At 32.4% G+C, this 13,832-nt stretch overlaps 1 protein-coding gene across 1 annotated transcript; it reads right to left on the reverse strand.

Annotated features, from left to right (window-relative positions):
- Positions 1–146: 146 nt before the first annotated feature.
- On the reverse strand, positions 147–13,370 carry LOC132132173 (G protein-coupled receptor kinase 5-like). Its single transcript, XM_059544479.1, has 16 exons — positions 13,132–13,370; positions 10,961–11,059; positions 9,748–9,860; positions 8,425–8,502; positions 8,197–8,294; positions 8,022–8,114; positions 7,279–7,342; positions 7,035–7,175; positions 6,030–6,220; positions 5,875–5,912; positions 4,969–5,058; positions 4,570–4,778; positions 4,281–4,421; positions 3,535–3,672; positions 3,282–3,458; positions 147–486 (listed from the first exon to the last, which is right to left on the reverse strand). The coding sequence occupies exons 1-16, from the start codon at positions 13,181–13,183 to the stop codon at positions 427–429; spliced, it is 1,782 nt and encodes a 593-aa protein (XP_059400462.1). The 5' UTR covers positions 13,184–13,370; the 3' UTR covers positions 147–426.
- Positions 13,371–13,832: the final 462 nt, after the last annotated feature.

A 13,832-nucleotide genomic window follows, 5' to 3' on the forward strand; every position in this document is an offset into this window, starting at 1 on the left:
AACTGAGCATATAAACCAATCTGGTTTTGAGATATGAAAGCATGAAAATGGATGACATTTGCACACTGATTTTGTCTTTTATGCACAAATTTAACATATAAATCTGGTTTTATAAAATGACAGCATGAAGGCAGACACAATTTGTGCAATGCTTTTGTCTTTTATTTACAAATTGAGCATATAAAACATCATAAATCCATTTTTTGTTATATTAAAGCATAAAAAAATACCCTAACCACTTAAACTGTATAGGATTTGTGGTATGATAAATGTAGGATAATTTTGTTTTTTGTTTTCAATAACGTTAAAACAGTGGCTCTTTAAACAAGCTTTCCAGTGAGGAAGCCGTAGAGTCTTTTTTTTCCATGAATCCGAAATTCTGAGGATTAAAAGGAGAGTGTTTTGTTCAGTCCTCTTCTGCAGAAGTCACACAGAACCCTGGCTGGACGAGGAGCAACAAATGGGTTCAGCTGACTGTCCCCTGGGCTACAACAACAGAGATACAAAGTGCATTTTTTATTATTTTACTCAATTAATTTTATCTGTAAATGACATTAATATTCCATGTTAATAACTGAAAATGACATCCCTTGGCAAGTTTGTGATGTAAATAAACCGTTAGATTAATTTGCGAATCAAACTGATCTCAACCACACAGACTCTTTGTTAGGGATGGGCGATACCACATATTTTGTTTTTGATACGATACTGATACTTTTAATGGCCAGTATCATCAATATCGATTCTGATACGATACAGATACTTTAAATGGTCATTATCGTCAATATCGATACCGATACAAATACTTTTAATGGTCAGTATCGTCAATATTGATACTGATACGATACAGATACTTTTAATGGTCAGTATCGTCAATATCGATACCGATACGATACAGATACTCTTAATAGCCAGTATGGTCGATACCGATCCTGATATTGATATGATACCGATACTTTTAATGGCCAGTATAGTCGATATCTATACCGATACTTCTAAACTGAAGTTTTAAATTATAAAATGTATTTAATTATTATGAGTACAAAGGGTAATAATACCTACTTAACTTTATATTTAAAATGCATTTTAACATTCAATATGCCTTAATTGCAACTTTTTAGGTTATGTTTTTGTTTAAACATGGTTAAAATATGTTTACTGTAGTTATAACCAAGGAAATCTACAAATACTGTAGTTAAACTATGTTCACCTTAACATGGTTCATTGTCATAAGGGACTGCTAGTATTAGGCTGTTGCATTCATAAAATGCAATCTTTTTATTTGGAGAGTGTATTATTTATATTAACAATACAGTATAGAACATGAGCAATATTAACTTTTAACATTCAAATTTAAATAAATGTACTGCACAAACTAGGGTACAATTTCAATAGGTTTATTGTGAAGTAACTCAAACATATAGCCTATGTTTTTTCTGCATTGTTCTAGGTTGATTTTCGGAGGAGTAAATAATGACAGAATTTTCATTTCTGGGTGAATTATTCTTTTAAAGGAGCCTACAAGCTCAAACATGTGTGATGCCCTACAGAGAGACGAGAGGCTGTTCTGTTTGAGTAGAAGTGAATGGATGAGAATGATTTAATTTGGAAAAAACTCGTCACATAATACATCAAAGCATAGCTTCAACATATTTGGCATGACATTTATTTTTAAGACGGCAAAAGTTACAGGAATTTTGCAACGTGGGAGTTATTTAAATAAAAAATAGAAGTTATAATTAAGTTGTAAATAACCTAGAATTTTCTATTAATCAAAGCACTGTTGCATATATATATTTTTTTTTTTGCATATTTTTTTTTCTTTGGTATATGCGACTTTTGCAATCAATTCCTCAGAATTATATTTCAGAAATAATGAAAAGGTAATCTCAACCAGTGTTGGGGGTAATGCATTACAAGTAACGCGAGTTACGTAATCAGATTCCTTTTTTCAAGTAACTAGTAAAGTAACGCATTACTTTTTAATTTACAAGAAAATATCTGAGTTACTTTTTCAAAAAAGTAACGCCAGTTACTTTGTATTCCCATTTTTTGACTGACAAACCTCCTGTTCCCATATTGGGAGAAATCGGAAGTATGGAGGCGTTGTGTGCGCTGTGTGAACATGTTACTGTAGTTCTAGACTAAATGTGAATGTGCATTAATTCATCCCACTCACAAAAAAACAAAACAGATTTAGTATTCATCAAAATTAATCAAAACAGTGAAATGCAAACTCAGAATATGACGCAAACCTGCAATAACTAAATATATGAAATAACACAAATGTATCTATTCCTATTTTATTAACAGTGTCTTTGCTGCTGACCTTTAATGATCCAGTTCAACCATACTAATAATTAAAAAATGACTTTAGATAAACTAACAATTGTGCTTCATTGTTTTTTTTTATTGCTGAAGAGTGTTGAATCTTCTTCTCCTGTGTTCTACTGTACAGACGTGAATTGACTTTTCCTTCAGCCTGAGGTTTATTCATTACACTTTTTGGTGTGAAAGGGCTTTTACATTTGCTATAAATAGAACTTCTTATATTAAAAACAATCAAGCCCTGCTTATGTTTAAAAAGTAACGTGAAAGTAACGCAAAAGTAATGTAACACATTACTTTCCATAAAAAGTAACTAAGTAACGTATTTAGTTACTTTTTTAGGGAGTAACGCAATATTGTAAGGCATTACTTTTAAAAGTAACTTTCCCCAACACTGATCTCAACCTTTTATCTGACAATTCTTACTTTTTATTTGCAAATGCGAGTTTTTATATCTTAATTCTGACTTGCAACTTTTTTCCAGATTTTTTTTTTTTCAGAATTCCGAGAATTGTAAGATATAAACTCGGAATTGCAGGCTTGTGTGATATAAACTTGCAATTGCGAGAAAAAAAGTCAGAATTGTGTTATGAATTTGTAAACAACCTTGAATAATCTATATAGTCAAAATTATCGTTAATCACCCTTTTTTGAGTTCATATCTAACAACTCTGACCTTTTTCTCGCAGTTTTGAGTTTAAATCTCAGAGTTATGAGAAACAAATTGAGAATTAGAAAAAGTCGCAAATAATTTTTTGGGGGGAAACGGGTTTCCAAAATCTCTTCCCTTTCAATTTGATGAAAATCTAGTTCGGATCAAGCTCAGTCGGACCTGTTGAGGAGTTTACATAAAGTCTTTTCAATCTGATTGCTAACCAACTATATGTGTGCATGTTAACAGATCTAGTTTGTGTGTAATAACTGCAGTGTTGTCGTTTGAAGCGGCTCCTTACGCGTCTCTTGAAGATTCGGTTCAGCAGCCGGTGTCGGCCGTATTCAGAAGGACTCCGTTTCATGACTTGAGTCTCGGAGCTGGTCTGTGTGATCACAATGCTGCGGTCCAGATCTGGTGTTCTTGTTCCACGCGGTCCAAACACATTCAGGTCCTTGAAACACTCAGTCTCAATCATCTAAAGGAATTTTATAAAAGCATATATGAATTACTGAGCATGGATTGTCCTTCTTACTCTGATGTTTCTTCCTTACCTCATTCTGCCAGGGCACAGGCACGCTTCCAGTGTTAAACTTGCTGTAGAAATTTCCATCGACCTGATCGAGGCTCACTCCTTTAACTGGAGAGAACTGATCGATGTCCAGGACGTCTGCGCAGTAAACGGCTCTCGGCTGGTGGAGAGAATAACATCACACGATTGTTTTCAGGTGAATACCAGCAGTAATGTCAGGAAGATAAAGTGGTGGCACCCATAGGCTACCATTCTGCCTTTTTGCAGAATAAAAACATCTGGGCATTTTATATTAATGTTAATTTTGGTTTCAAACTGATTGATTTTAGGCCTCATTGATCTGAGCTTAAACTCGATTTTTGAGTAAAAGTGTATTATTTTGTGATGTTTTTGCCAGGTTCACTTAAAAACGGGAATGCGTACGTTCAGATCAACAATCAATCATTTCTAAAAAGAAATACAAAACCTGTGGTAACTGAGAGAATATAAGTTGATGAAAAGATTGAATCCTATATAGGTAATAATATAACATAATGAGAAATTTACAATAAATTTTTGTAGGCTACCAAAAGGTAACAAGGGGGGTGAAAAAATTACAAAAATTATATTATGTGCATGAAAAGTTTGTAGTCAGTATTTTTTTTTATTTAAAAAATAATATATATATATATATATATATATATATATATATATATATATCATGTAAATGGTGTTGAAGTTGAAGATGAAGTGTATTCAACATTGATAATAATCAGAAATGTCACTTACATCGGGAACAAATGGTGGCGGCATCATTCCTGCCTCAAGTCTCGTAAAGTTGATGTCCTTGAAGAACGCGTGACCTTTGATGACCTCTGACCCTCGCCCACATTTGCAGCCCAATCTCTCCTTTGGGTTTTTAGCCAGGAGCTAAATAAATAAAGCAATTAGAAATATTTCTAATATTTGTTTTTTTATAGAAAGTAAGACCCGATCAGACCGAGTGGGAGATCAGATCAGATCAGAGGAAACAGAGGAGGATTATACGGATTCAACAGTGCATAACATGCAGCCTCACGCTTTTGCAGATGGATTTGGTGTCCTCGTCAAACTTGTTCCCATAATGCTCGATCGTCTCCAGAACCCGTCTTTCAATCTCCTGTCTGGGCAGTTGTTCTTTGTGGTTGCGGAAGGGAGGATTTCCAGCCGTCATCTCATAGATCAGACACCCGAGTCCCCAGAAGTCCGCACTTACACTATAGTATGTGTTCTTGATCACCTCTGGGGCTAAAGATGTGACAAATATGAAAAAAGTATATTTATATTGCATAAAGAAAATTTTATTATTATAGCACAATTAAGATTTTTTTTGTGGTTTATTATTTTGATGGTACTTAAAAATTAACACATAGTTATCATTAGCTTACTGTATAGAAAAAATAATGTCTAATACGATTTACTAAGATGATTTTCATACCCATATAACCCACTGTTCCCACTCTGCCCTTCACAGGTTTTTCTTCTTTCAAGATTATGGCTAGTCCTAAATCAGAGATCCGAATGTGACCTGTCAGAAAACATAAAAAAAGAGAACAATTTCTGTATTTTAATCTATTTCACTGATCCAGACTTCCTTACTAAGGAATATTTAACTTCACCTAAATGCCTAAATTCCTGATAACAGTTCTGAGTACACTCTCAGAAGGTATCAAAACTTTTACTGGGGCAAAACCTTTTCAAAAGCCATTAATATGTACAATTTAGGTAATAAGATATACACTTTTGGAACCAAAATGCACAATTAAGGTACTTATATTCACCTTAGGGGTAAATAAGGTATGTTTTTTGTACTTTTCTTAAGGTAATGCCAAATTGACAGTATTTCTATTTTTTATTTTTTTTCTGAGAGTGTGCAAACCATCTGCTTAATTAAGAAAAATGTCAGAAACTTGAACCTTACATACACTGGCCTTTAAATATATTTGGATATTTAAGACACACTTATGGAAATTTGTTTCCGCCACGAAAACAATTAATAAAAAATAAAAAATAAACAGTGTAATTGTGTCTTTTTTTATCTTGCAATTCTGAATTTATATCTCACAATTCTATTTTTTTCTTGCAGTTTAGAATTGTGAGATTTAGACTCATGATTGCATATAGATAGATAGATAGATAGATAGATAGATAGATAGATAGATAGATAGATAGATAGATAGATAGATAGATAGATAGATAAGATAATGAAAGTGATGTTGGAGATATGTTTCCTTGTTGATGCCAAAAATAGAAAGTTTAGGCAAATTGTGGTTCCTGAAGGTATTGTTACAAAGCTTGTACTGGCAGTTAACGCCTTTTTGTATTTATATGGAAGTTCACATACCATTATCATCCAGCAGAATGTTTTCTGGCTTTAAATCCCTAATAGAAACGAAGCAAAACATGCAATTATGAGCCAGGCTTGATCTGTTTCTCAGGTAGATTTCTGGAAACTATGTCACTGAGAGTCACACGACAGATCTCAGTTTTATGACCTACCTGTAAACAATGGACTCTTTATGAAGATGGCTCAAGCCACACAGGATCTCAGCAGCGTAAAACTCTACTCTTTCTTTGCTGAGGCCCTCGGTGCCCATGTTATAGATGTGAAACCTCAGGTCTCCTCCGTTCATCAGCGTCAGCACCAGGCAAAGAGCCTCTTTCGTCTCGTAAGCGTATGCTAAACTGACCTGACACATTCAGATAAACACACACACACAGCAAAGTCACAAAAACTGCTCATATTTCAGTATAAAGTCAAAAAAAGAAAGATTTTACTACTATATATATATATATATATATATATATATATATATATATATATATATATATGTATATATATATATATATATATATATATTTGTATATTGCATGAATTATATATATACACACAAATAGTATTTATTCTTAATTGCTACTATATAATTTAAATTAATTATAAATGCTATATATGTGTGTGTTTATATTTCATTATATATAGTATATATATATATATATACTGTGTGTGTGTGTGTGTGTGTGTGTATGTGTGTGTGTGTATATATATATATATAAATTCATATACTGTAGTTACTATAAAAATTATATAAATAGATAAGCTTTTATATGTATTTATTGTATTGTAAAATTACTTAATTACTATATGTAAAATGTATACATTTTTTTCAGTACAATAAATATTACTATGATATAAACATATATAGTTCTACATATAAAATCTATATATAAAATAGCTACGTGTACACATTATTAAGTAGTTGTTTTTTAAAAATATATAATTGTATACAGTACATGTATGAAATAAAGATGTTTAATAAACGTCTGTATATACGTCTAAATATTTTTGTAAAATCTTCTGTCTGTCTTTGATCTTGGAGTGAAATCTGGAATCTTTTGACCGGTTTTGTGAGATTCAACGAAGCAGAAATAGTCATTTAAGCATGAACATATACGTCACAAACTTGAACATCAAACATGGTTACTGATAATAATCATAAATCTCACCACAAATCTGCTGTTGACTCGTTCTAGAATCTGTTTCTCGTTGAGGGCCATAGCTTCCCCTCTCTGCTTCTTAATACGCTTCTTCTCCAGTGTCTTACATGCATACATTTTCCCTGAAGCTCGCGACTGACATGCACACACCTGGAACCAGAATCGTTGCATTACCTTCTCACACTTTCCTCTTTATTTCTAAATGTGATTATCATTTACACTTCACAAGAATGGCCACTAGATTTGGTCTCACCTCTCCAAACCCACCCTTCCCCAAAACACGGTACTCTCGAAATATGTCTCGGGTGATCGGGCGTCTGCAGGGATGAAAGAAAAGTCAAAGTCTGTTCAAAACATTTCCAAAATAACAGCATTGATTGTGATGCTTTATTAAAGAATAGTTAATAATGAAAAATGTACTTTAGCTAAATGTTTACTCTGTCTCAGGCCATTCAAGATGTAGATGAGTTTGTTTCTTCATCAGATTTGGAGAAATGTAGCATTGCATCACTTGCTCACCAATGGATGTGAATGGGTGCCGTCAGAATGAGAGTCCAAACAGCTGATTAAAACATCACAGTAATCTACAGCACTCCAGTACATCAGTTAATGTCTGGAGAAGCTGACAGCTGTTTGTTTGTATGAAACAAATCCATTATTAAGATGTTTTAACTTCAAACTATCACTTTTGGCCAAAATATGACTCCATAATCCATAATAACACTTCCATTCAGTGAAAAACTCAATCCTTAACTGATGGACTGAAGTGCTGTGGTTTACTTGTGGAATATTTTGGTGTTTTTATCAGCTGTTTGGACTCTCGTTCTGACGGCACCCATTCACATCCATTGGTGAGCAAGTGATGCAATGCTACATTTCTCCAAATCTGATGAAGAAACAAACTCATCCTAATCTTGGATGGCCTGAGAGAAAGAAAACATTTAGCAAATGTTCATTTTTGGGGTGCACAATCCCTTTAAAACGATTCACACTAACCTCTCCACCATCTTCCACTGCAGAAACCGGTCAAAATACATGCTTTTCTGATACTCTGCAAACGGAGCTCCACTTAGATACTCATGAAGTGCCCTACAAGACCAAATCAATGTCACATCGATGCTCACAGACACACATGTACAGATGCATTGATGACCACACTTGTGGAACTGACTCTTGGCAGCTGCTGAATATATCTTCAGAAGCGTTGAGCTCCAGGTCACAGATGCACTTCTCAAGTTCACTGTCGACAATCACATGCACCCTAGAGGACTGAACACATACATGAGCGTGAAAACACTTGCCTTTTTGTCGTTTACACAAGTTAGTGACATTTCCTAACTGCAAAAATTAAAATTTGATTGTCAGATTGGGAATAGGGAATAAACGAATGTTTAAAAACCTGTGAGGTAAGATATTTGTTGATGAGCTGCTTGCCAAAGATCTTTCTCTTGTCATCCGGCATGACCTCATATTCTGCCTGGAAGAGGAAAAACATTTATTCAATAACTAACAACTTGCATTTCACCAAATGTGAAACAGACAATTCAGTATCAGGTCATATGTAGATTTTCATGTACATTGAAAACAATTTGATGCATATGATTTCTTTTCATTAAGAAATTGCAAGTACATTTCACAAATAATTACAAATAAATGGCAAGTAACATTTTAAACGTGTAACGGATGAATTATGAATTCGTATTTTATTATATATGTGTGTGTGTGTATATATATATAGAGGGAGAGAGAGAGAGAGAGAGAGAGAGAGAGACAATAAATAAATAAATACAAAAATATTTTTTATTGTTTATTAGACCAGGGATTTTTTTTCTTTTTATTTTTTTTTTCTTTGTCAGACAAACTGATTGTATGTAAAGCATTTACTTTACTTTACATTTACTTTAATATTTCTATAATTTAAGAACGCTTTTTCACATGACATGCAAGTTGCATATATATACAAACATTATATTGTGATTATTTTTGCCATATTTAAGGGTGGTGCTGGCGCAGTGGATAAGACACATTCCTTTGGTGTGAGAGACCCGGGTTCGAATCCACTGTGAGACACCAATGTGTCCCTGAGCAAGACACTTAACCCCTAGTTGCTCCAGAGGTGTGCGACCTCTGACATATGTGGCAATTGTAAGTCGCTTTGGATAAAAGCGTCAGCTAAGTGAATAAATGTAAATGTATATTTTGCAACTGAACTTGAACTGCAACAACACATTTCATTTTATATGAATTTCATTCATACACAAAAAAACAAAAGACTGTTCTTCTAATAGAAATAGTTCATTTTAAGGGTTCTAACACTAAGTTCACTTTTTGCAATAACCAACTAACACTAAGCCTTCATACAAATATGTGCAGTATATTCTTCACTTTGAAACATTCAAACCCTCAAGCTTCTGTTTCGGTGTAATACTGGAGAAATGTTTCCACAAAAATGTTAGAAATGACATGAATGTGTATGTTTGCATTTCCAAATGCACTTTTAACTCACAGCGCTTGCAGAGATGGAGTTCATGAGCATCACGAGCCGCTCTGAAAACACTTTATTATAAGATGCATGTGTGTAAATGAACATGTATGTAGTGATTTGATGGAATATATACCACTAATTCAAGTCTATTCCTTTCGTTTATTTGAATTCTGTGCTTGATTTAAAGAATTATAAGTTTTGACTCACAAACCCAGTGTGCTAGAGAGAAGATCATACCGTTTCATCCAACAGATCGATGCAATGCTGCAGATCAGATTTGGTTGCACAGAAAAGCCGGAAGAGTTGTTGTCCGATGGGCTGCTTGACACACAGACTGTGATAATCTCGCTCTGAAGGACAGAAAATAAATCAAATGCAAGTATCTTATCGCAGCTTAAAAACAACAATCAGGAAATTATCTTTATTCATTTGAAGTACTGATCATTTGATGTTTTATTATATTATGGTGTACATGTGCACCACAGGATCTGTGTCCCTGGATATAAACTCCACAGCAAAGAAATTAACCTCTTGCATTACATTATATTTTAGTGAATGTCTCTGAGACTGTACATGCCACAGTTTTAAGTCTGGATGTGTACAGAGCACATTCACTAAATGTTTGGATGTTTCAACATTACCACTTCCTCTTCAGGGTCTTCAAAAATGTCTGAAAGTAATTTAGTGACACTCTTATGGAAATATTGTAATATTTTGTATTTTGTCTAATTTTTGAATTGTGTGTCATAAATCAAAATCTCATGAAAATGTTATGGGGTTTCAAATCAAAATATGACTTTATGTTATGAAACATGACGTTGATTTCATATGTGGACACCGGCACTAAAAGCATGTGTATTACGCATTTTGGGAGATATAAAAAATGAATAGGGAAATAAATTATATATTTCAGTATTCTATTAAATATTATATATTATTCTGAAAATCTTGTCAATTATTACTCTCATTATTACTCTTCTTTTTTTCATTACGTTGCCCCAAAAACACATTAATATGCAAATTAGATTTAGTTTATAGATACATTGTATATAATGAGAAAACCAGATTATGGTCATTTTACACACAGTTTGCAGAAAGAAAAATTATGTATTAAATCATTCTGTTATAACACAGTTGAGAATCATCTTTATACAATGTTTGGTAAAAAAGAAAATGTTTAAAACTAAAAATGCATTGATGATTTAAAAAATCAACAGTTTTTTCCTATGCATGTTCATTCATGTCTTTTTATTTATTTTTTAACAAATTGAGGACTCTACCGAGGACATAGCATAACTTATGAATGAAATATGATTTTTTTTTTACATTATTTGTAATGCTTTAAAAAATGTAAAGATATGGAAAAAACTTTTTTTTTTTTTCTAAAACTTTTTTCTCGCGTCTTAAGAGGTTAAAACACCTTAAAAACCAGACCCCAACAACTTCTCACCAATGCTTTTCTCCAGCTCTGTGCACTCGTTTATGTGCGGGAAACGCAGAATTTCCTTCCATTTTCGACTCCTTCCTTTGCCATTCCCACGGTTACCTACTGCACAACAGAAGAAACAAAGAGACAAAAAAAAAGAGCTTTATAATCAAGCAACATGAGAACCTGCAGAGAACCTTTGATTCTAGTGCTTTAAAGAACCTGTGATGAACCATCAAATCCATTACATGTCCATTATGTGGCATTCAGAAATTATTAGACCTATTAAAAAAGACAACTGGATAACATAACACTGAAATTGTGTTTCCATCAAATATTGCAAATTAAATAAGTATATTACAGTAAGTTTATTTATTTAATCTCATTTAGATTACTTTAGACATCCAAAATTAGCTTTTCATTGCTAGGATGATTATACTTAATTAATAGTAAATAAATAAACATTAACTTAAAGAAAATATAAAAATGTGCAATAAATACTACTATGATGTAAATATATGTATATGTCTGTGTATTAAAAAAAAAAAAAAGAAATTGTATTTGAAATCAAATAAACATTAACCGAAACAATATGTACATTAAAAGCTATTATGATGTAAATATTAATTAATTAATTAATAATCTAATTTAGGGTACTTTAGCCATCCATAACTTTGCCCTTTGAATTTTTTCAGCAATACTACAACGACACTTCCCTAAAAATATTTTAGATATATGAATAATAATATTTGTGTTTATTTATTATTCTTCAGAAGGTGACTTTTGGTGTTGAGAAAAAGATAGATATGCGGTGCACTCATAGAAATGTTGTTTTGGGAACGTGTGTGTGTGTGTTTTGTCTGACGGTTTGTTGACAGTAATACTGAAAAGAATCCATGGCATCCTCTACTATATGAGACTGTGCTAAAAATAGCAGTGAAAATGAAGCTGTAGGAACTGTAGACATCAGATATGAGAGGACACACCTTCACCCAGACAATACTCTTCACCACACAAAATACATCAGCTTTATTATGAGAAAAAAAGTGTTATCGAACGACTTACACCTGTTCACTGGAAAAAAAGTTTGTCTAGTTGCAAAGTTGGAAAACATGGTTGGAGACATGAGTTGAATCTTTTTTTAGGGCTCAGATTTGTTGGATTGCTGGCAGTGAAAGAAGTCAGACCGGTTTGTGATGCAAGGCCTGAATGACGTCAAAGGCATTGTGTTTGAAGTCAAAATATTTCAGGTTGTAGGTGCAGGACGAACGAAAATATGTTGAATGTGCTGTTTCTTTTGCTCAAAATCATCACCACTTTTGAGTTTTTCTCAGTGTGTCCGAATTAGATATTAAGAATTAAATGGGTAACAAATGTGATCAAATGTGAAGATTTTAAGTTAAAGCTTATACGAATGTATAAAAGGAAAAGTATATCTTAAAGTTCGAATATTTTTCACATCTATAAAAAAGTTTTAAAGTAAGATTATTAGTGTATATTTTATAAGAAAATACTGTTTCAGTCATTCTGCTTCAAAATGTATTAGTAATTTCTTAGTGAATATATTTATTTTTATCACTGTTTTGTCTTTGCTACTTCATGTTAAATGAACTGCAGCTTTTAAAAAGCACTTATCTTCCATAATTGATCATAAAAGGGCAATAATTATAAAATTATCAGCAAAATATTGTTTAAAATTGTTTGAACTAATGTAAAGAAAAATACATTAAAAAAATCCCTTCACTGTAAAAAAATTTTGTTTTTCAAAATTCTACATAAAACCAAAATTATTGGAGTGTGTTTTACAAGAAAATACTATTTCTTTTATTTTCTTCTTAAATATTACTTTTTTCTACTTTGTTTCAATCTTTAAGGTTTATTTCAATGTGTTGCTTGCTGTTAATTTGTAATTCATTGTGAAATGTAATAGCAATTACAATGTTTTGAGTGTACACAAACAAATTTGACGTAGAAACAATTTTCATTTAGAAATTGTTAGTAAATTTCACAAAGTTACAAAGAAACAGCAAGAAACACGTTGCATTAGACATGACACTTCGAAGACTGAAATAGTATTTTCTTCTAAAACTTACTCCAAGTATATAAAAACACTATAGTTTAATGAACATTGTTCTTAAAAATACATCTCTTAATCAAATGCAATGAAAAAAAAAACAGGCAAATAACTATCTTACCTTCTCGTGCTTTTATGAGTGCACAGTTTGCTACCATTGATTCAATCTCCATTTCTACAGCTGGTGAAAGTCAACAAAGTCGGGATTCTGCATTTACCACTGATTTTTTTTTTTATATAACACTGAATTATTGCATATTTATGAGGCAGTAATTCATGCACTCAATTATAAATATAAGTTAACATCCTCCGTGTGCTTTAATAATGAACATGCTGTCAGACTGAAGCCTTCAGTGACGAATGAGAACTCAACTTTCTTGTTCTGCATTCATCTACAGTGGCACCCAATCTCGTTACACCTGTACAGGTGAGCCAACAGGTGAAAACTCAGACAGAAAAAATGACGTTACCATTTCAGGGATTTTTTTTTTTTTTTTTTAATTGCAGGAAGAGATCTGGCATTAAATTATATGTTTGTGTTTAAAAAGTCTGTTTAAATGCAATATAATAAACTGTATGTTTGTGGCATGAAAAATAAATAAATAAATAAATATATTATGCACTATTTTTTTTTCTAATTTCACTTCAACCTTGTGGTTTGAAGTTTAGAATTGTGTATAGAATTGTGAATTAAGTAACTGGCGCCACCTCCTGCTCTATTTAATATGAAACAGCTAGAAATATCAAGGAGAATTATAAATAAAGATGGAAAGAAAACATATATGTTTTAAAACAATCTTATTTTCCTGAAGATTTTTTGTT

This window comes from Carassius carassius, chromosome 49 (genome assembly GCF_963082965.1).
Source record: "Carassius carassius chromosome 49, fCarCar2.1, whole genome shotgun sequence".
NCBI lineage: Eukaryota > Metazoa > Chordata > Actinopteri > Cypriniformes > Cyprinidae > Carassius > Carassius carassius.